This window comes from Rhinolophus sinicus, linkage group LG07, assembly GCF_036562045.2.
Source record: "Rhinolophus sinicus isolate RSC01 linkage group LG07, ASM3656204v1, whole genome shotgun sequence".
Lineage (NCBI taxonomy): Eukaryota > Metazoa > Chordata > Mammalia > Chiroptera > Rhinolophidae > Rhinolophus > Rhinolophus sinicus.
Genome location: NC_133757.1, coordinates 99,329,309 through 99,353,327, shown reverse-complemented (window position 1 = coordinate 99,353,327; position 24,019 = coordinate 99,329,309). Strand labels below are relative to the sequence as shown.

General features: G+C 34.5%; 1 protein-coding gene across 5 annotated transcripts in view; it reads left to right on the top strand.

Moving 5' to 3' along the window:
- Positions 1-24,019, top strand: part of FZD3 (frizzled class receptor 3) — a 71,697-nt gene that overhangs the window by 10,808 nt on the left and 36,870 nt on the right. For 4 of the 5 annotated variants that reach the window (XR_002137474.2, XM_019733223.2, XM_074338350.1 and 1 more), the window contains 2 exons: positions 15,011-15,207; positions 19,997-21,014. Coding sequence is in view for 4 of the 5 variants with exons in the window: in XM_019733223.2 (XP_019588782.2) it covers positions 15,011-15,207; positions 19,997-21,014 (1,215 nt within the window). In the remaining variant the exon portion in view is untranslated. Of the gene's footprint in view, positions 1-15,010; positions 15,208-19,996; positions 21,015-24,019 lie in introns of those variants that run through there. The other variant, XM_019733226.2, reaches the window with a different exon arrangement.

The following is a 24,019-nucleotide window of genomic DNA, read 5'->3' as shown; positions in this document are numbered from 1 at the left end:
AGACCATTTCCTTGGTGTAGCATCTTTTAGCAGGTTCAGTCTTCAAGCCTGCCTAGGGTTCATTCCTGTACTGATGTTTGGTGAGTCAAAATGAGTGCAATAGAATAGAATAAGGCAGTGAGCTAGGGATGCACAGCTGAGAGAAAGTGTAGATTCTGGCTTATCTCAAATTTGATTATTCAAGATCAACAAGGTGGATGTTCTTTCATTGTATATAGAGGATTCCTAGTCTGTACTGTCATCGAAATTGGGACCTATTTAAATAATAGAATAAGTGTCAATGTATTAATTTGGAAAAGAAGATCCTTGCTAGTTATGTTTATTTCTCTACCTTCCAAAACATGCACATCTGTACACAAGCACACACACTAAACTTGTAAGTTCTTAACTTGATGTCTTACTTTTCCCCCTGAGTATTAGTGGCTTTTGATAGGGGAAAAAAAAATCTCATTCCTGAATTTTGAGCTGTCCAAATTGTCAGTAACTATCCTACCAACCCACACATTATCTGTTATTCGTGACTTTAGTGGCAATAAAAGAGATCTGAGCAGCCTTTTCTCCCATACTGACTAAATTGAATAGGAAGGGAACAGTTTAGTGGAAAAAGCACTAGAATGAGGTGGGAAGACGTGTTCTCTACTACTACTATTAGGTTGGTGTAAAAGTAATTGTGGGGGCCGGCCCGGTGGCTCAGGTGGTTGGAGCTTCGTGCTCTTAACGCCGAAGGCTGCCGGTTCGATTCCCACATGGGCCAGTGGGCTCTCAACCACAAGGTTGCCAGTTCAATCCCTCGAGTCCCGCAAGGGATGGTGGGCTCTGCCCCCTGCAACTAAGATTGAACACGGCACCTTGAGCTGAGCTGCCTCCTGGATGGCTCAGTTGTTGGTTGGAGCGCAAGCTCTCAACCTCAAGGTTGCCAGTTCGATTCCTCGACTCCCTCAAGGGATGGTGGGCAGTGCCCCCTGCAACTAAAATTGAACAGGGCACCTTGAGCTGAGCTGCCGCTGAGCTCCCGGATGGCTCAGTTGGTTGGAGCGTGTCCTCTCAACCACAAGGTTGCCGGTTTGACTCCAGCAAGGGATGGTGGGCTGTGCCCCCTGCAACTAGCAACGGCAACTGGACTTGGAGCTGAGCTGCGCCCTCCACAACTAAGACTGAAAGAACAACAACTTGAAGCTGAACAAAAAAACCCTCCACAACTAAGATTGAAAGGACAACAACTTGACTTGGAGAAAAATCTTGGAAGTGCACACTGTTCCCCAATGAAGTCCTGTTCCCCTTCCCCAATAAAATCTTAAAAAAAAAAAAAAAGTAATTGTGGTTTAAAAGGTTAAAAATAATTGCAAAACCACAATTACTTTTGCACCAACCTAATAGTTTTGTGACTTCTTTGTGTTGATTTGCTCTAGGAAGTGAAATTTTTTTGTCCTTTTTACATTATTGTTAAGATCAAATGATTTAAGTGATGTGTATATTAAAGAACTTTAAATAAAGTTAAAGTGCTGTGTGAATGCAGATCATTTGTTGCCTGTCACTCTGTTTAAATTTCAGTTAGGTTGTGGAATGAGTGATCTTTAATTTGTTTGGGAGATTGCTTGTCTACTCTTATTTTTTTAGAAACTAAACCTCTATAGGATAACTAGAAGAAAAACTCTTGGGATGGTTTGAGTTTACCTCCATTCCTTGTTTTCTTTTGTCATTCTCATTAGAGATTTTCTATAGCACGAGAAGCTGGCAGCTTCTAATGGGAATGCAGAGCCTGAACGTCCTTGGTATTCTTTGTGGTTCATTAAGAACAAAGCATGTTTGAACCAGTCTCCCAGTTATCCAAACTCAAATTTTAGCTTTGTTTTTCCCTCTAACTTTTTGTTGTGGGAAATTTCAGTTATATAGAAACAATGATAGAATAGTACAATGAACGCCATAGACCCATCATCCAGCTTCAAAAATTATCAGCTCATAGCTAGTCTTGTTTCACTTATGAAACAAGAACTCAACTGGGTTACTTTGAAGCAAATAGTAAATACCATAATTTCATCCATAAATATTTCTGTATATATCTCTATAAAGTAAGGACTCTGGAAATAATATGAACACCATACCTTTATCACTTCTTCAATATCATCAACTATCCAGTTAATGTTCAAATTACTTTGAGTGCTTCACTTTTTTTTTTTAAGTTAGCTTTTCAAATCAGGGTTCATACATTGCATTCAATTGATACGTCATTTAAAGTTTCTTTTAATTTATAGTTTCTCCTTCCCTTTCCCCACTGTTTTTTTCTTGTACTATGTTTGCCCTGTAGAGTTTCCCATAGTCTTTAGTTTGCTGATTGCATCCCTATGCTGTTATTTACGTTACATCTGTCTCCTTTTTTTTTTTTTTGGAAAGACTACTTCATAAAGCACATAATATCTGGTTGTCACTCTGTAATTTTAACAGTCATTGCTGATCATTTCCTAGGATCAATAATTTTATTAGGGGTTTGCAAAATGGTGATATTTTAATCTATCATCTTCATTTCTCAGATGGAATACTTTATAAACAGAAACTTCCTCTCTTTGACAGTTGGACTACTGAGTTACTTTTATGTACAATTTATATGAGAAAGAGGATAAATACTTGATTGTACTCTTTTGTTCATTGGTTTTTAGTATAATGAGTTGATTCCCAAGCAAACTCCAAAGGTGACCGAGATCTTTTTTTATTTTTTAAATATCATTATGAATTCATGGAGTTTTAAACATATTTGATGTGCTTTAGTCCATTGCATTTATTATTCTTGTTCCGTCTTTGACAGTGGGAGCCTCTTCAAGATAGCTCCTGAGTATTTTTGAAACTACCCTAATGGTTTCTAATAGCGTCCTTGCTTTCTGGTATGATCCAAGCTCATTTCATAAAATTCTGCCTCAAATCTTTGTTAATAAACAAACTTTAAGTAAATTTGATGATGTAATTGGCTTTATTAAACAATTTATGAATGGGGCAGCATGTTTTCTACCAGGCAGAGAGGTACTCCCAGGGATTATACAAGGTGGAAGGCTTTTGTAGTAAGGAGAGCAGGGCAAGAAAGTTATCAGCAAGGAAAAATAAATTCATTGGAGGAAAGGAAGAGTTTAGGTGATGGCTTCTCATTGGCTGAGCTGCATTGTTTCCATTGGCTGGGCTAATTGGTGGGCAAGAAGAAAACCTTCCTAGTAGTAAATAGTAGAGCATGTATTTTCTGGGAATGCAGGATACTTATTTTCTGGTTGGTTGGGGTCAGAAACTGAATCAACTGAGGCTATAATTGATGTCTTCCTGTTTGGAGTAGTTAACAATGAGTGGTAGGGAGTGAGAGCGCCCTCTAACAGGCCTTCCCAAGTCCAATTTTAATTGCAGTTTCTTCATTAATTTTCATACCTTGAATCATCAGTTTTTCTAGGGAGCACTGGTTCCTTTTAGTTGGAAATGGTGTTTAGAGACCACTATCTGGGTGCTAAGCCTGTTGACCCTAGGTTAATCATTTTTAGGCCTTTTCATGGACAGAGCTTGAAAATGTTTTTTTTTTTCTTTAATGAAAATACATCCTAAGTTTATACTGATACTTTCAATTCAAATGATATTGCAGTTTTTATTTAAATTTTATTTTTGTTTCTTTTATACTGAAGCTTTATTATACACATACATTATATATATAATTTCAGAATAATTGCAGTATTACTACTAACAATATGATTACTGTAAGCAGTTTAAGATTTCTTCGTACCTCATTTTGTCCTTAGGGAGGTATTTCACCAAGGATATACAATCAAATACTGTGTTTTAAAGTTACTTAAATACTTCTCTGTGTGGTTCAACTTAATACACAGATTCATATATTTCATTTTGATTTTGAGGAATGAAAAAATTTTTTTGTTTAAATTTATTTTATAAGTATGTTTTAAAACTTTATGTATACAATAAGGTACATTCAGAGAAGTCTGGTTTCTGGCCCTTTCACTTCTACTTTGTTCTTTTCTTCCCCCTAAAGGTAGTCATTTAAAAATGTTTTTTGTTTATATTTTCATTAGAAAATTGAAAATGTAATTTATATAAAATGTTTATATAATATCTGTCTATATGTATTGTTTAACCTTTCTTTGATACAGTATCAAACTGTTTGTTTTCACTATTTTTTTCACTTCCATAGTAGTATTATTGATATTCCTCAAAAACGTATTTTATAATTGTGACAAAATATACATAACATGAAATTTACCATTCCAACCATTTTTAAGTGTACAGTTTAGTGGCATTAAGTACATTCACCTTTATGTAATCATCACCACTACCCTTCTCCAGCACTTTTTTGTACCCATATCTCTCCATTCTCCCCTCCCATTACCATTCTACTTTCTCTCTGACTTTGACTACTATAGATACCTCATATAAGTGGAATACAATATTTGTCCTTTTGTGACTGGCTTATTTCACTTAACATAATGTCTTCAAGTTTCATTCATGAAGCATGTGTCAGAATTTTCTTCCTTTTTGAGACTAAATAATCCTGTATTGTGAGTATTTTATATATATATATATATATATTTTTTTTTTTTTAAATTGATTTTCTTATATGACAAATCACTTTAAAGGAATACCTTTAAAAAACTTGTTTTAAATTAACATATATATATACATACATACATACATATATATATATATATACACACACACACACACACACACACACATATATATATGTCATATATACCGGGGGTACCAAAAAATGCGTAAGAGATATTATCTATGCTCAAGAGATATTAAGAGATATTATCTATGCTCAAGCAGTAGTTTGCCGTAATCAGAAGTGTCTGGACGCTGATGGTAACCACTTTGAGCACCTCTTGTAATTGCAGAAGTCAAATGTGACTTGTATTCATTCTTTGTTATCGGTATATATTGAGTATTACAATTAATACAGTTTTTTTCCCTTTCTTAAAATGTATATACATGTTTTTGGCACCCTCTGTATATGTATATACACCACATTTAGTTCATCCATTCATCTGTCAGGACACTTGGGTTGCTTCCACCTTTCGGCTATTGTGAATAATCCTGCTGTGAACATGGGTGTACAAATATCTGTTCCAGTCTCTGTTTTCAATTTTTTTGGGCATATACTGAGAAGTGGAACTGCTAGATCATATGATAATTCTGTTTAATTTTCTAGGGAACCACAATACATATTGTGTTCCATAGCAGCTGCTGCATTTTACGTACCCATCAGCAGTGCACAAAGGTTCCAATTTCTCCACATTCTCACCAACACTTGTTATTTTCTGGGTTTTGTTTGTTTGTTTGTTTGTTTTGGATAATAGTTATCTTAATGGGTGTGAGGTTGTCCTCATATTTTAAATTCAGTTCCTACTGAAGTGTTGTTTGCTGTCTTTAACTATTGAAAGTAGAACTTGTCCTTATTCATCTTTGTATGTCTGTCACCTAACACAGTGCTTCACACATAGTGACTTCTAAATATATGTTTGAATGAACTAATTAACTTTATAAACTGAATTCCGTTAAGAGGTGGTAGTATTTATGAGTACGGTCATGTTGCTGTACCTAAGCACTTAATCTCTTGGGGTTTTAAATAGGCAGCTTGGTGGGGATGGCAATGGTAATCCCTATACCACGGATACCACTTATCTGTGAACACTGGTACCACCTGTGAACACTAGTGTTTTACTTTGCCTCCCCACCCCCTTTTTTTGGTCATTACTTGATGCTTACAACAGATGTGTTTGCACTTACAAGTGGTGTAGTTAAGCAAAAGAATAAAACAACTCAATTTTCCCATCTCTAGACCTTTCATCTTTTTTTCTGCTTTGGTGCTCTCTTCTCCGTCTTTGCCTGTCGAAATTCTAACAGTTGTACTTGATGCATTAATAAGTAGAAAAAAAGGAGTAGATAACAGAACATTATGTGTGGTATCATCCTGCTTTGGTTGAAGAAAAAATACACATGTTCACATAGTGTAAGTGACCTGGAAGATTTTTCCCCAAGGCCAACACTGGTTGTTTCTGAATTAGTACAATTTATTTGTGTTTTCTGTGTTCTTCATTTAATGTTCGTATTTTCTGATTTTTTTCTGTAAGAAACTCGTGCTTTTAAAATAGTAAAATTGGTACAGAAGCTTTATTTAAAATAATCCCAACTGTCCTTTTTTGTCTAGCTCCCAGCAGTGCCTGATATTTAGTATTTATTAAATACCTTTTGATTGAATGACCAAAGCTTAAGGAAGAACTTGGTAAATGCCATAAGGGCATAAAGTGCTAACAGGATTCAAAAGATGAGATTATATGTGGAAGACATCAGTTACAGATGATATTTGAATGGACCTTGAAAGACAGATAGTTTTTTTGTTTTTTTTTAAGAGACTAGTATGACATGCTCCTGTGTACCTAGAATTATTAACATTTGTAGATAGTCTTTTTAGGAAATAAAATTTCTTTGATTATATTTATTCTTGGAATTCATGGTTTAAATTTTTAGAATACATGCATTATCCAGCAGATTTACTTCTCTTATTATCTTTTGTTTCGGTTAATATTAATAAGCAAACATTCTAGTGAAGTGACTTGAGAAGCCTATTGTGTGACAGGGAAACCAGCCAGAAATTAAGACGTCTTCTAAATTTAAAAATGTACACACAAATAGTGGAGAATTAATTGCATTTATTTATTTATGATGTTAGCAGAAAAAATAGCAGCTTCAAAAATTTTTAATTGATTTTCTTGTGTGACAAATCATTTTAAAGGAATACTTTTAAAAAACTTGTTTTAAATTAACTTCTTAATTGTGGTGGAATTAGGTTTGTAATGAGAAAGACCATAATTTATACTGTTCATGATATTTGAAATATTAAGTTTACTTCCTAAAGGACAGTCAAATTTTATGGGCTGCTCTGGGATTCCCCTTTGACTTAAGATAGCTATACTCCTGTGATAATGGCTTATTTCTGTAAACCAACTCACTGAAAGACTGTTGGAAAGTATGTAATATGCTATCACGAGACATTTAAAATATTAAGATTTGTAAAAGAAAAGGAAAACTATGGGATTAAAGATGTTTACAAACCTACAAATTGTTTTTTTCATAGTGTTTCTTAAAGTTTTAGAGCTTTTCTCATTAGGAATTTTGTTACAAAAAAGGAGTTTTAAGAAAGTATTACTTTTAATCATTTAAAATACTTTTAAATTATTCTAAAAAGTTGTTTTTGAATTTCTTACTCTACTTTGGATCTGAAATCGAATGAATACCATTTTTGAATTTTCAAGGCCATTCCACATTTGGTTTCACATTTAGTGAATTTAGTCATAATATTCCCAACTCTGTAGGATACAGTTTCTATGGTTACCAGACCCTTTGTAGAGTGACAAAGATTGGAATTCTGATTCTCATGAGTCAAATTTTGGCCTTTGACTCTGTCCCTTTTGCACACCCCTTGCTAAGCTTGGGCTGTTGCTATGCTTGAAGGCTTGTCAGCTAGCAGGTTCCTATGGTAACAGGAATGGAAATTTGAAAGAAGAAAGAAAATGGGAACACAAAGGCTTGGTTGATTTGAATTTGAACAAAGAATGGAAGGTTCCATGTTGTGCACCTTTGTTGCAGAAATCAGAAATTTAATTTTAGAAAGTTACTTTTCAGTTTGTAAACTTCCTATATGTGGTCTTAATTTAGTGAACAGAAGTGTTACTGTTTAAGGAAGTACTCAGTAAGAATCTTTTAAAATTTAATCAGCTGAAATTCCTTTTTATATTTCACAGTGCTTTAATAGTATTCCTTGTTTTACGTATTCTCAGTTTTACTGTATTCAGGCCACCTCATTTAATGTTGATTTTGCTGAGGTTAAAAATTGTTAGGGTTGAAATCAGTTTGCTTATTTGAAAAATATTTTTGTTTTACGTAACAGGTTTATTGAGGTATAATTTGTATACAATAAACTGCACCCATTTAAAGTGATCAATTTGATGAGTTTTGACAGATGTGTTTACCCAGGAAAACATCATAACAATCACGATGTAGAGCGTTTATTTCTATCACCTGCCACCTCCTTGTGGTCCTTTGTAGTCCACTCTACGTTCGGAGCAACCACTGACTCTTCTGCTTTCTGTCACTATGGACTACTTTCATTTCTTAGAGTTTTATATAAATGTAAGAGTTTTATATAAATGCAGTACTACTTTTTTATATCTGGTTTCTCTCACCCAGCAAAATGATTCTGAGATGCATCCATGTTTTCTTTTGCTTTTTAAAAACATCATTCCCATTGACTTTCTCCGTCTGGCATTTGAGAGTAGGTTCCTCATGCCCATCAAATAGGCCTTCTACAGCTCTATTAATTTGCAACTCGTCCCTAATCCCCTTTTAAGCTCTCATTTACTGGATTCTGTTTGCTAACTATTTCATATATTATTTATGTGATATTAAGACCATTTTACAGAGGAGAAAACTGAAGTTTAGAGAGGTTATGTAAAACAAATTGGTTAAGCTGAAAGGCTTTGGATAAGAATGCCCAGCGTTGACTCTATTTAGGTCTTTGTAGCTGTATGATCTTGGGCAAATTACTTAACTTGCTATGCCTCATTTTCTTCACATGTATTATAAAAAGGAAATGATAATAATAGTACCTACTTTATGGGATTGCTGAGAGGGTTAATGAGACTGTGTGTAAAACATTTAGAACACGGGCCTATAGTGTCAGTAAATGCTGGCTGAGATAAAAGTACAAGGTACTTAGAGCGAGTAAGTGGCAGAAGCATAAACTTGTCCCTTTAGGCTCAGTGCAAGCAGCGCAAGGTAGTCACTCAAATCAATTTTATAATTCATGATGGGGCTCCCAGATGGAGGTTTTACTAACATAGAACATAACAATATTGCATTAGTTGGTATTTTATGTATTGCTGAGTACCAAGCAAGTTTGAGACTTGCTTAAGACATACATATGCACATATATATGATGTATGTGCATATATCAGCATGTGAATATGATACATTTTTAATTTTAAAATAATTACAGACTCACGTCAAATTGCAAAAATAGTACAGAAGATTCTGTGTACTCTACCTAGTTTCCCCCCAATCTCACAATTTTATATAACTATTTTACAGTATCAAAACCTGGAAATTAACAGTGGTACAGTCTACAGACCTTATCATAGTTCACCAGTTTTACAAGTACTCATTTTTATGCGTGTGTATACACCTATGTTCATGTGTATGCAGCCGTCGCAGCTTTATCACATGTATAAATTAATGTAGCTACCACTACAGTTAAGATACAAAACTGTTTTATCCCCACTAAAGAATTCCTCTGTGCTTCCTTTCTCCCTCTCTCCTTTCCTAGTCCCAATCACTCATTTGTTCTCTATTTCTATAATTTTGTCATTTCCAGATGTTATATAAATGGAATCATTCAGTATGTAACCTTTTGAGATAGGCTTTTTTTCATTTAGCATAATACCCTTCGAGATCCATCCAAGTTGTTACAGGTATCAACAATCATTGTTTTTAATTGCTGAGTACTGTTCCATTTTAAAGATGCACCACAATTTGTTTAATCAATCACCCATTGAAGGACATTGGGTTGTATTCCAGCTCTTTGCTATTACAAATAAAGCTGCTATGAATATTCTTGTACAGGTTTCTGTGCAGAGATAAGTTTTCATTTTGGGGGGATAAAGGCCCAGGAGTGTGATTGCTGGATTGTATGATAAGCGTATGTTTGGATTTTTAAGAAACTGCTGAACTATTTTCCGTAGTGGTTGTGCCATTTTACATTTCTACCAGCAGTGTATGAGAGATCTACTTTTTCTGCATTCTTACCACCGTTTGGTATTTTCACTAATTTTTTATTTCAGCTTTTCTAGTGTGATATAGTCATATCTTATGTGGTTTTAATTTGCATTTCCCTCATGGCTAATTATATTGAACACTTTTTCATGTGCTTATTTGCCATTAATATATCCTTTCTGTGCACAACTTTTGTTATTTTCCAATTGAATTTTTTTGACTTTTGAATTTTGAGAGTTTTCTTAAATATATTCTAGATACAAATCCTTTGTTGGATATGTGGTTTGCAAATAGTTTATCCTAGTCTGTAGCTTACCTTTTCATCCTCTTAATAGGGCTTCCCCCCCCCCCCCCGCCCCAAGAGAACAGAAGTTTTAAATTTTAATGAAGTCCAACTTGCCAAAATTTTTTTTCTTTTATGGATTGTGCTTTTGTTGTCATTTTTGAAAACTCTACAGCCTAGGTCTGGAAGATTTTTTTTTTCTCTCTCTTTTAAAGTTTTATAGTTTCATGTCTTACATTTAAATCCATGATCAATTTTGAGTTAATTTGCATAAGGTATGGTGTATTTTTTTGCCTATGAATATCCACGAGCTTTAGCACTGTTTGTTGAAAAGACTGTCCTTCCACCTTTGAATTGCTTTTGCTCTTGTCAAAAATCTTGTGTGGATTTATCTGGGTTCTCCATTCTGTTCTGTTGATCTTTGTGTCTATCTCTCTACCAAATACTACAGTGTCTTGATTATTGTTAACTTCATAGTAAATTTTAAAATTGGATACGCATGATTCTTTCCACTTTCTTTTTCAGAATTGTTTCAGTTATTCTACTTTTGTTTTTTCCATATACATTTTAGAATAAACTTGTCTTTACTGAAAATCATGCTGGGTTTTGATAGAAATTTCATTAAATCTAGAGATTGTTTGGGAGACACTTGACTTTTAAAAATAAAATTGATTGGGGTAACGTGTTGCGTTGATTCATCACATTATGTAAATTTCAGGCATACAACTTTGTAATACAACAGGTACATACTCTGTTGTGTTCCATTGACATCTTTTCATGTTGGATCTCCAACCCATGAAACAGTGTTATGGGTTGAATTGAATCTTCCTAAAACTTATGTGTTGAAATCCTAAACCCAGTACTTCAGAATATGACCTTATCGGAAGTAGGGTCATTCTAAATGTACTTAGTTAGGAGGAGGTCGTACTAGAGTAGGGAGGAGCCCCCCATCCAGTGTCACTAGTGTCTTTTTAAAAGGAAAATTTGGACACAGACACACATAGAGGGAAGATGATGTGAAGGACACAGGGAGAATGCTATGTGAAGATTGGATTTGTGTTGCCACAAGCCAAGGAACTACTAGGGTCTGGGAAAGAGGCCAGAAACAGATTTTTTCCTTGCACCTTCAGAGGGAGCATGGCTCTGCTGACACCTTGATCTCAGACTTCTAGCTTCTAGAAATGTGAGACAATGCATTTCTGTTGTTTGAGCCACTCAGTTTATGTGGTACTTTGTTATGTCAGGCCTAGCAAACTAATGCAAGTGTATACCTTTCCATCATCAGCATTTTATACAAGTCCTAAACATATTTTGTTGGATTTATACCGTGTTTCTTTGTTTTCTAGTGAATGTAAATGTATTGTTTTAATACTCATGTGTTCATTATCTATAGAAATGTTTTTTGTTTTTGTTATATCTTGCAACCTTGCTGAACTCACTTATTAGTTCTAGGTGGTTTTTTGTAGGTTCCTTGGGATGTTCTATGTAGACAGTAGTATCATCTGCAAATAAGGACAGTTTTCTTTTTCCCATCTCTACACCTTTTATTTCCTTTCCTTGCTTTATTATGCTGGTAAGACTGAGTACATGTTGAATGAAATTAGTGAGAACAGGCGTCTGTCCCTTGTTTCCAGTCTTAGAGTTAAGAATCCAGTGTTTTCACCATTAAGTATAATGTTAACTGTAGGGCTTTTGTAGATGTACTTTATCAAGTTGAGGAAGTTACCCTCTATTTCTAGTTTGCTGAAAACTTAAAATTATGAATGCTGTTTCTCCTTCATTTGGTCTGATCATTTGAGTTTTCCTTGTTAGTTTGTTAATTTAGTAGATTTCATTGATTGATTTTTGAATATTGAGTCAGCCTTGATTTCCTGGAACAAACCCTACTTGGTTATGGTATATAATGCTTTTAATACATTTTTGGATTTGATTTGCTACTATTTTGTTAAGGATTTTTGCATTTATATTCATGAGGGATATTGGATTATAGTTTTCTCCTCTTGTGCTATCTTTGGCCTTAATAGTAATCCTTGCTTCATAGAATTATGTAATTGGGATTAGTTGTCTTCTATTTTCTGGAAGAGACTGTATGGAATTGGTATTAATTCTTTTTTAAATGTTGGTTAGATTTTCATGAAACCATCTGGCTTGGACATTTCTTTTTCAGGAGGTTTTAAACTACACATTCAATTTGTTTAATAGTTATAGGACTATTCAGATTACAGTTTTATTTTGGGTGACCCAGTTTTGGTAGTTTGTGGCTTTTGAGGAATTGGTCTACTTCATCTAAATTTTCTAGCATATACATAGAGTTGTTTGTAATGTTCGCTTTTTAATGTCTGTGGAGACTCATTCTTGATATTGATAATTTGAGTTTCCCTTTCTTTTTATCAGTCTTGCTAGAAACTTACCAATTTTATCTCATTTTCAAAGAACCAGGTCTTAGTTTGACTGATTTTTTTTTCTTTGTTGCTCTTCTGTTTTCAATTTTATTGATTTCTCCTCTTATTTTCTTCCCATTTGCTTACGTTCCATTTATTTTGGTCCTTTTGGCTATTATGAATAATGGTGCTCTGCTGTGAGCATTCATATACAAGTTTTTGCTTGAACATTATTTTTAAATCTTTTGGGTAGGTACCTAGGAGTGGAATTGCTGGATCATATGGTAATTCTGTGTTTGACGTCTTGAGGAATCGCCAAACTGTTTTCTGTAGTGGTTTCTCATTTTACATTCCCATCAACAGTGTGAGTATAAGGGGTCCGATTTCTCCACATCCTTATCAACACTTGCTATTTTTTGTTTTTTAGATTATACCTATCCTAGTGGGTATGTTGTGATATCTCATTGTGGTTTTGATTTGCATTTCCCTAATGATTAATGGCATCGAGCATCTTTTTATGTGCTTATTTGTCATTGCATAACTTCTTTGGAGGAATGTCCAAGTTTTTTGCCCATTTAAAAAAATGGGTCATTTGTCTTTTTGTTGAGTTACAGGAGTTCATTATGTATTCTGGATATTAGACCCTTATCAGATAACTGATTTACAAATATTTTCTTCCATTTTGAGGGTTGTCCACTCTCCTGATAGCGTCCTTTAATATAAAACAAAAGATTTTAATTTTGAATTTGATGAAGTTCAATTTATCTATTTTTTTATTTTGTGCTTGTGCTTTTGGTGGTGTCATGCCTAAGGATTTGGTGCCAAATCCAAGGTCATGAAGATTTACCTCTATGTTTTCTTCTGCAGGTTTCATAGATTTTGCTATTATATTTAGGCCTTTGATACATTTTGAGTTAATTTTTGTATATGGTATAAGACAACGGTCTACCTTTCTTCTCTTGCCGGTGAATTTTGTCTTCAGCCTCGCAAGACCAAAGCTCTGATGGTTTTTAGGTTTTCTAGCGTCAGCCTAGGCAAAACTTGATTCTCAGCCTCTTGCCTTATCTTATGCCCCGACTTAACAAATGCCTCCTGGGAAATCTGGCTGCACTAATCAGGCCACCTCACCATGCTTCCCTGCTTTCTGGATTCTTGGTCTCTCTAGTTCTTTTCCTTCAGTACTTCTCTTAATAGTTTTAAAAAGATATTTTAAAACTTTTTTCTATATTTTAAAGTTATTCTTGATGGAAACATTGGTTTAACACAAACTACTCCTTCATGCTTGGAAGTGATAGTACATATAGTTTATTGTCACAAATAAACTATATGTTTCTTATATATTGGTTATCAGTTATCACATCCATTATACAGTGTGTTGTTTTTTTTAAATGAAAATTTATTGGGGTGACAAGTGTTAGTAAAGTTACATAGGTTTCAGGTGTACAATTCTGTAACACATCATCTATATATCACATTGTGTGTTCACCACCCAGAGTCAGTTCTCCTTCCATCACCATATATTTGATCCCCTTTACCCTCATCTACCACCCCATCCCTCCCACCCTGTGGTAACCACAAAACTATTGTTATAGGTAACTTCTTTGACATAAGTTTCTTTAAGTGATTCCTGGTTTTATGACTGTACTGTGTATAGGAGATCTCTGGAAAATATATATTGATATAGAAATAAATTGATTCTTACTCAATAGAAAGGCCTGGTGGTGAGAATATTTGTTATCAATTCAAAACCAACAGTGAGCCTGAAACTATTATATAAACAAGTGGGAAAATATTTGATAGTCAAAAGCCAAGATGCTCATTTCTTGGGATGTTTGATCTATTCCTGTGCTTATAATGATGATTCTAGTATGGTTTTATGTTGGAGCCACTATTTTTTCTTTTTGTTTATCAACTACAGTATTAGCTCTGTTTATATAATGTGATTTCAGAGTTTAAAGAACTTTGTTTTTAAATTTTTTAATGTAAAAAGAGCAAGAAAATATGAGAAAAGGTGAGAGATTTCTTCCCTACTTCCCATCTTCAAAATAACTGCTACTATAACTACTTCTCTCCCTCCCCTTCCCTTTCCTTTCACTTCTTGTCCTCTCTCTCCTGTTTATGCATGTTAATTGAAGAAAATGTAGAAATTGAAAACATAAAAGGAAGAAAATTTAAATTTAATCCCATCACCAAGCAGTAATCACTCTTTTAAGCATTTTGCATATATCTTTTGTAATTTTTTTTTTCTTTACAAAATGGATCATATTGTTATTACTGGTTCTAAGCCCTGTCTCTTCATTATCACCTGTTACGATTAAAATATACATATAGATTCTGGGATACACCTCAGACTTAACCAAATCAGAATCTCCAGGGGAAGAACTAAAAGGGTTTTGTTTAAAAAAACAACAACACAAGAACTCTCAGAAAGTTTTTAAAACGGAAAAAAAAAAAAGAATATTGCATTATTGTATGTAAAAAACTTTAATTTGTGTACAACTCTTTCTCTAATAATTCAATTTTAACTTTTTCCTAGCCATTCCACCCTATGGTGAATCTGGATTGTTCTCGGGATTTCCGGCCATTTCTTTGTGCACTCTATGCTCCTATTTGTATGGAATATGGACGTGTCACACTTCCCTGTCGTAGGCTGTGTCAGCGGGCTTACAGCGAGTGTTCAAAGCTCATGGAAATGTTTGGTGTTCCTTGGCCCGAAGATATGGAATGCAGTAGGTGCGAAAATCATATATTTTCATGGATCATTTACTCGTATCGAAGTATATTTAAAAATTACTTGTCTTCTAGTTCATCGATTTTTAAAAACTTTTTCAAATACATATATTAATCTTAAGTTTGAACAGCAGTTTCATGGCCTCGGAATTATTCATTTCCTTAGGAATTTGGAAGCACTAAATAAGAAAGGTAGAAAAAGAAAAATGCTTCTACAAAGAAATTTTTTAAAAATTAAATTAAAAACAAGACATTCAGTTGATTTTTCTCCCTCAAAAATTTGTTCTTGTTATAAAAGTAATGCCATATATGAAAAGTAGAACATATAGAGAAGAAAATAAATATTCATTTGTTGTCTTAAATATTTTTAATGATGATTTAATGGGACTTAAATATCTTTATGATTTAAATGTGTTAATGACTAAAGTAGTTCTGTCTGTTCTGTTTTTCTGTCATGTATTAATATACCAGACCCACAAAATGTCAGATGCTTTGTCAATCATTTCTAATATATAGAATGTAAGCATTTCCTAAAGATTTTTACTAGACAGTTTTATAGATTTGTATCAGAGAACATTATTATTAAAAGTAATAATGTAGACAGTAATAATACTGTATTTCTTATATAATAACATTTTGCCTTTTTGTATTCTGAAATATTTCAAGGGTAAAGAATAATAAGATGAATATGTATGTACCTATTATTATCTAGTTTTATGGATATGTAGTATAAGAGTATAAAAGCAAACATAGGAATGATTAACAACAATCTTAACATTTTGCAGTATTTGCTTCAGATTTAAAGAAACTATATAGAGTTGAAGGTTCCTTCCTTGGTACCTGTCGTAATTTCATTCCCTTTGAACCCAGAAATGAGTTAATCATTATGCTGAATTTGTTGTTAATCATTCCTATGTTTGCTTTTGTACTCTTATACTACCTATCCATAAATAACATTACTTTTTTTTATATGCACTTGTATTTATATCTGTAGGTCTGGTTGATTCCCTTTGATTGCTATATAATGCCAGTTGTATTAATATCCTACAGTTATTTAGCCATCTCCGAGTGATGGTCATTTGGGTTATTTCCAGGTTTTTCCTGTTATAAACAATGCTGTACTGAACATTCTTTTCTCCTTCATGTTTAAAAGTAATTTTATCTTCTGACAGTAGCCCTTGAAGGTAGGTAACAAACAAATGTTGTTACTCTCATTTGAAAGATGGAAAAATTTAAGAAATAAAACATATTAGTTTCTTAGGGTCAGGTCACTAACATTTTGCTTTCTAATAGTTGTCTATTCTGTTTCCCACTTATTTAACCACTTCTATTATCTAGCCCCATCTAACCATTTACCCACTCTTTCCTCAAACACCTGATAGTGTGTATAGGCCCTCTTTTAGAAGTCTAAAGTTCCTGGTGTTTTTAACAGTTAAGAATTACCTGGGCCAGAACCCTATTTTATGTTTCTTGTATCTAACTCCTGTTGTCTAGTGGTCTTTTCATCTTAATTGTTTATATACAAATATAGAAATCTCATTATGATCTTTATTTCTTTATTTGTTTTGATAGGATTAAATCTATTTATATCCTCACTATTGCCTGGGATTGCCTAACTCTGAAATCTGAAATTTTGGCAAGCTGGTCTTTCATAACAACTTTGTATTCTTCCACATCTCTCATCCTCGTTCAACTTCATGAACACCCCCAACCCCCAGATTTTTTGGGTTCCCCCCCGAATAGAGTCCTTTCTGATCTCATTTATTTCCTTACTTAGCTTAAGTTTTGTGGTCCATCACTTGAAATAACACTTTTGCTAGCAGTTTCAGTTCATTCCTTCCACTGTACTTGTTCAAATCTCCAACTGGATTGATTCAACCAATTTCTTGTAGATTAGTTATGCTGTTACTCAATGATTCAAACCATAATATTTCTGTTTGCTGCTTCTCTTTGGTTAATTTCCAGTTTGGCCAACAGGAAAATTTCTGTTCATTCCCCTTCAGTACCTGTGCCTATTCTGTATCACTCACTTCAATTCCATTTCTAATTTTTTATTCTATATTTGACCCTTATTCCCCTCAACCTCAGCCTGTCCTCCTTTCCTGAGAATCAGGCCATCATGTTTGAATTATTATGGTCTGCTACATCTCAGACCAGTTCTTCTCAATTTTCTTTATTGCATCTTCTTCTTCATTCTGACCTTTAAATACTGTTGCTGCCCAGAGTTCCATTCCTGTTCTCTACATGCTTTCCCTGGACAATCTCATCTTAACGGATTTTCATTTTCATTCATATATTGATGACTCCTAAATCTAAATCTGTAGCCTTGACGTCTTCCTGCTAAGTTCCAAACCTCAAATCCAGCAGCCATTGGAAATCCTAGCCTGAATTTGTCTCAGATACCTCAGTTTCAACATGTATAAAATTGATTTTATTCCTTGATCAGTTTTTTATTCCTTGGAACTCATTTTCCTCCTTCATGGACCTTAGCTTCCACATGGAATCAGTTAAATATACTATTACTTTTATCTAACTAATTTCGTATCTGTTGTATTCTCATTGCCTTATATGGTTTTAGTTCTGGCTCAGCTGATATTTCTGTCCCCATTTTTGCTGAGCTCAAATCTGTCTTCCACACTGCTTCTAGTCTCTTTCTAATTACTTGGGTTAGGGCTGTATGAATATATTTATTCAACAATCATTAATTCAACAAATATTAAATGGATGTCTTCTGTGTGCTAGGCACTATTCTAGATGCTGAAGATGAGCAGTGGACAAATTATGGAGCTAAAATTCTAGTGGCGGTGGTAGTGGTGGGAGATAACAAACAGATAACGTCAGATGGTAAAGAATGCTGATTAGAAAGAGTAGGGTTAGGTGATGGTGCTACACTAGGGAAGCAGAAGGACTCTGTTTTCTGTGGAGATGTTGGGGAATGCCTTTTTGGTAAGGAGGCATTGGAACAAGGGCCTAAATGTAGTGAGAGAACACATAATACGGATATGTAGAGAAGTCCAGGCAGAGAAACAGGAGGAAGAGCAAAGGCTCTGAAGTGGAAGCATGCTTGGTATATTCAAAAAACTGCGAGGAGACCAGAGGCTGGAGCCAAGTGAGTGGGGGAGAATGGAAAGAAGGAAGATCAGAATTATAGCTCTGGTATGGAATTTGGGTTTGACTCTGAGTGAGAAGGGACGCCAGTAGAGGATTTTGAGCAGAAGAGACGTGCTCATGAGCAGGAGTGGCTGCCATGTGGAAATGCAGATCAATTGGAAGCCACTCCACAAGTCCAGGAAAAGAAGTACTGATGGTTCCAACTGGGGGGCAGCAGTGGGGGAAATAGAATGACAGGATTTGTCTATATCACAAAATAGAATGACAGGATTTGCTGGTAGATTGTGTGTTATATGGAAGAGAGAAGGGACTTCAAAGATGACCCCAGAGTTTTTGGCCTGAGCAGCTAGAAGAATGGTATTACCACTGTGGAGATAGAGAAATGCATGGAGTGGAAATCAAGAGTGGTTTTGGAAGGGTTAAAGAGTGAGGGGTGTGTATATGTTGAGTTGGCAGTTGGATATATAAATATATCCATAAAAATATATAGTATTACTTTGCATGGTTTTAAATGTTGTCACTGTTTATATATACATACATATACACAGAGAGACACACATACACATATATTTCTGCAACATATTTACCTCTCCAGTCATATCTCTTGTCACAAGTCATGTCATGCATACCTCATGCTCCCACAGTACTACACACACCCTGTTTAAATCACTACGCCTTTGCGTGTGTTTCTTGCTAGAATACTGATTGATGTATTTCCAATACTGCCAAATAATGATTCAAAATCCTGTGTTGAGGTACTTACTCTACAAAGTCTTTCATAACCTCTTCCCCTAAAATACTCCTTCTCTATGTCATTTTTATATTTTATATAGATTTTGATTGCTTCATGATTCACACTGCTGTATTTTGTGTTGTGTTTACAAGTTTCTCTCTCCTTTTAGACTCAAGGATAGAGATCCTGGTTGTTGTTTTTTTGTCTATGTTAAACCCCTCGCATACTGCAGGATTCTAGTAAATGCCTGAACGCAATAAGTTTCTGTCTTTTGGCTTTATAATTCCAAGCCCTGTGAAGAAAATGGTTTGTATTAGAAAATAAAACATTGATCTGCTACAGCATAAGGTTATGCATTTATTTGGCAAACAATATCAATGGTAGTTTCTTGGAAACTATTTGATGCACATAAACTAGTCAACATCTAGTTAGTGGGAGTCTGCAGCCTTTTCAGCACTTCCAAATAGTAAACTTGTTGAACTGTTTGTCCAGTTAGTACAAATTCATAATGAATAATCCCTCTGATATCAAAAAAGGTTAGCAACATTGTTACATGTTCGAGAACTTAATTGTCAGACCTCTCATGTGTGTATTATTTATATTTATTTATTCACTTATATTTTGAAGTCTTACTCTAAACTGTGTCCCCTAAATAGTTTATGTATACATTTTTATTGATGGCTGTACTTGACTATTTTAGGAAAGTATACTGTTTTTAAAACTAAAATAAAATTAAGTATAAACCCATATCAGTTTTGGTCAACTGTGGAGAATCTAGTTGTATGGCCCACACAGAAGATATCACTTTATTCCCACGTATTGTAATGTGCTCTAAGGACATAGAAATAAATACTGATATGGCCACAAGTGCTAAATTTGGAAATCCAAAGTATTAGGTGGCAGTAGATTTCCCAATAAGTAAAATGGTTCTCATCTTGTATTTTGTAGATTTCCAGACTGCGATGAGCCATACCCTCGACTTGTGGATCTGAATTTAGCTGGAGATCCTACTGAAGGCGCCCCAGTGGCAGTGCAGAGGGACTATGGTTTTTGGTGTCCCCGAGAGTTGAAAATTGATCCTGATCTTGGTTATTCTTTTTTACACGTGCGTGATTGTTCACCTCCTTGTCCAAATATGTACTTTAGGAGAGAAGAACTTTCATTTGCTCGATATTTCATAGGATTGATTTCAATCATTTGCCTCTCTGCCACATTGTTTACTTTTTTAACTTTTTTGATTGATGTCACAAGATTCCGTTATCCTGAAAGACCTATTATATTTTACGCAGTCTGCTACATGATGGTATCATTAATTTTCTTCATTGGGTTTTTGCTTGAGGACCGAGTAGCCTGCAATGCATCTAGCCCTGCACAGTATAAGGCTTCCACAGTGACACAAGGATCTCACAATAAAGCCTGTACCATGCTTTTTATGGTACTCTATTTTTTTACTATGGCTGGCAGCGTTTGGTGGGTCATTCTTACCATCACGTGGTTCTTGGCAGCTGTGCCAAAGTGGGGCAGTGAAGCTATCGAGAAGAAAGCATTGCTGTTTCACGCCAGTGCATGGGGCATCCCTGGAACTCTAACTATCATCCTTTTAGCGATGAATAAAATTGAAGGTGACAATATCAGTGGCGTGTGTTTTGTTGGCCTCTACGATGTTGATGCATTAAGATACTTTGTTCTTGCACCCCTCTGCCTGTATGTGGTAGTTGGGGTCTCACTCCTTTTAGCCGGCATTATCTCCCTAAACAGAGTTCGAATTGAAATTCCATTAGAAAAGGAGAACCAAGATAAATTGGTGAAGTTTATGATCCGGATTGGTGTTTTCAGCATTCTTTATCTCGTACCACTCTTGGTTGTAATTGGATGCTACTTTTATGAGCAAGCTTACCGTGGCATCTGGGAAACAACATGGATACAGGAACGCTGCAGAGAATATCACATTCCGTGTCCATATCAGGTAAGGGAAACCTTGTTCTAAATGTCAGAATGTGTAATAGTAAAAAGAAGGCATATTGCTATTAAAGAGCTATTCTTAGCTGGGGTTTGTTTGTTTTTTAAACTCTTCATGAACTTTCAACTTGTACATTAAAATTTTAAAGCAAAGATAACAAATATATTGCAGTAAGAGTGTTATACACATGTTTCTATAAACATCTTCCTTTTAAAAGATGACTTTTATAAGTCCGAGCTATGGGCTTTTAAGCAGTTTCTGTTACCACTAAACAGTTGCTTGTTGATTCTTTAGAAGTCTGCAGGTTTGAGGGGAAGAAGCACTTTACCAACTCGGATGAAAAGGCTCTGTCTTGTGGAAATTGTACTGATTTTCAAAGCAGGAATTAGTTGTTTTAACAGTTTTGCAAAGATGATAGAATGCAGTTGTACAAACTAGTTCATCTTTTAATTGGTTTTGGTTTTTCCCTTTTGTATACTGAATATGTTGTGATTTACCTTTGAGTTTAAAGAGATCAGATAATCATAGTTATAGAATCATAGAATTTTAGACCTAGAAAGAACTTTAGAGATCATTGATTTAGTTTCTCTCTATAATTTAGAGTTCTTAAACATCTGTCTCATTTGAGGCTTAGAAATGTATACTAACCTGCTCGCACTCAGCTGCGATTCAGTCCTCTGAGAGGAGTGGAACAAAGAAAGCAGTTCAGGGGAATTGATGCTAAGTATTCATCTCTCATCTTAAAACCTTCTCTGGAACTTAGGCCACTAGCTATTAACCTCTCTTCTTCCTTTTAGACAAGTTTTCTTTAAAGAGTTGTCTCCTGTTTAACATGTTCCAGGTTTCCTGTTCTCAAAGTGCACCAGCCACCCTGTCATCTACCCCAATCCTTAACGTTTCTCTACTACCTGTAAAATATCGCTATTAAAGTACTTATGTCTTATAGGTAACTTTTACTGTCTATTTCCCCTACTAGATGACGAACCCTTTGAAAGCAAGAACTTCTTTTTCACATTTTTGAATGCATATTCTGTAGGTTAGTAGAAGATAGTATTGAGAATGTGGGTGTATAGATTTAGAAGAAGAGACATTTAAGAAATGGTAACAGGTACTGGGGAGTGTGTGATTAGCACGTAGTCAAAGCTCAGAAATATTTGATGACTAAGAACGCCAGTACCCCTTTTATGTTGTGGTATAAACAGTCCTATATGAGTATATTTTTGTTATGTAAGTATTAGCTACTGGCTTTTAAAAAATACACCAACTCAGAATTAAGAGACCAGAAAAAATGAATAATTGAAATTGTATTAAATTTCTTAACAGCATTATTTATTAAAAACTCTTACTATGAATTTTCAGATCTGAAGATAAGTAATTGAATTTTGCCTCTTAATGAAAGAGGAGATGGTTGAGTTATGTCATATGTTTCCTCATATCAGTTATCTAGGATTCCAAATATATATTACCTTAGGGCTATTGAAGAAATAATGTTTGACTATGAAACAATGATCCAAAAAATACCAAACCTCAAGCATGAAAATTAGTAAATTATAGCAATTGGGAGGCTGCTATTTTCAAGACATTCCTAGAATTCTCTTAGCGTCTTTAGAACTAGTTTAAGCTCCACAGAAATGTATGTGTGTGCACGTGCGCTTGCATTCCTGTGTAGTCATAGGTTAAAAGTGTTTCCAACATACAGAAATAATGTTGAATTTCCAACATACTGAAAAGAGTGAGAATGATGTAATAACAACATAGTTATTAAGCTTTAAACTCTGGGGCAGGTATCCTGGCTTATCTTACTTTTGTTATTTTCTTGCTTTATAACCTTAGACCATCTTCCCTCCTCTCTGCATCAGTTCCTCAGCTGTAAAACGAATAATAGAATCTAATGGTAATAAAATAGTAATAGTATTAGATGTAAATAGTAATAGAATCTACCTCCTAGGGTTGTTTTTCGGAACATATATGCCAACACTTAGAAGAGTTCCTACTACATAAATGCTCCAATGTTAGCTGTACTATTCATTTTCATTTGTTATTGCTGCTGCTGCTGTGATTTACACACACATATATACATATATGTATATATAAATATAGAGTTTTTTTAAACCATCCAATACCAAGCTTTAGCAAATGCCATATTTGCTTCAGACTTTTCAACAAAATCATATTACAGGTTTGACTGAAACTTCTTGTGTACCTTTCCCCAGTCCTGTTCCTCTTATTCCCTACTCAGAGGTAACCATCATCCTAAATTTGGAGTATCATTCCCATGAAAGTCTATACAATTACCAGAGTGAATGTAGCTATGAAAGAATTTGGTTTACATAGTATATAAATGTTATAGTATATATCTGTTTCTGTAACTTGATTTTTTAACTTAACATTTAGTTTTTGAGATATATTTATGTTAATACTGTAGCTCTAGTTCATTTTTAAATGTTTCCTTTTAAAGTTTATATTAATGTTTTAAATATACAGAAGTATAGAAAATAGCAAACATCCATGTGCTCGCAACCCAACTATCTTGAAATCTTAACGTTATGTTGTATGTGTGTATGTATGTGTCATTAAATGCACAGTTAATGAACTCCTCTGTTCCCTTCCATAATCCCATTCCCTTCTCCCTCACCAGAGGTAACCCTTCTCATAAGTTTGATATTTGTCATTCTTCCCAATATTTTTATACTGTGGCCGAATATTTATGTATCTATAAAACTTGCTCTTTTGCAAGTTTTAAAAATCCATATGAGATTATTCTGTAGTTTGCTTTTTTTAACTCAATTTTATGTTTTCAAGAATATAAATGTTGATATGTATGCCACCAATTTGTTTATTGTAATTGCAGTAGAGTAGTCTACTGTATAAATATACTGCAATTTAGTCGTTCATTATTCTGTTAAGGGACATATGGTTTCCAGGTTTTTTGCTATTATCCATTTTGCAGTGAATGTTCTTTTAATACCTATCTTCCTTGCACATGATCAAGAATTTCAATGGAGGTGTAT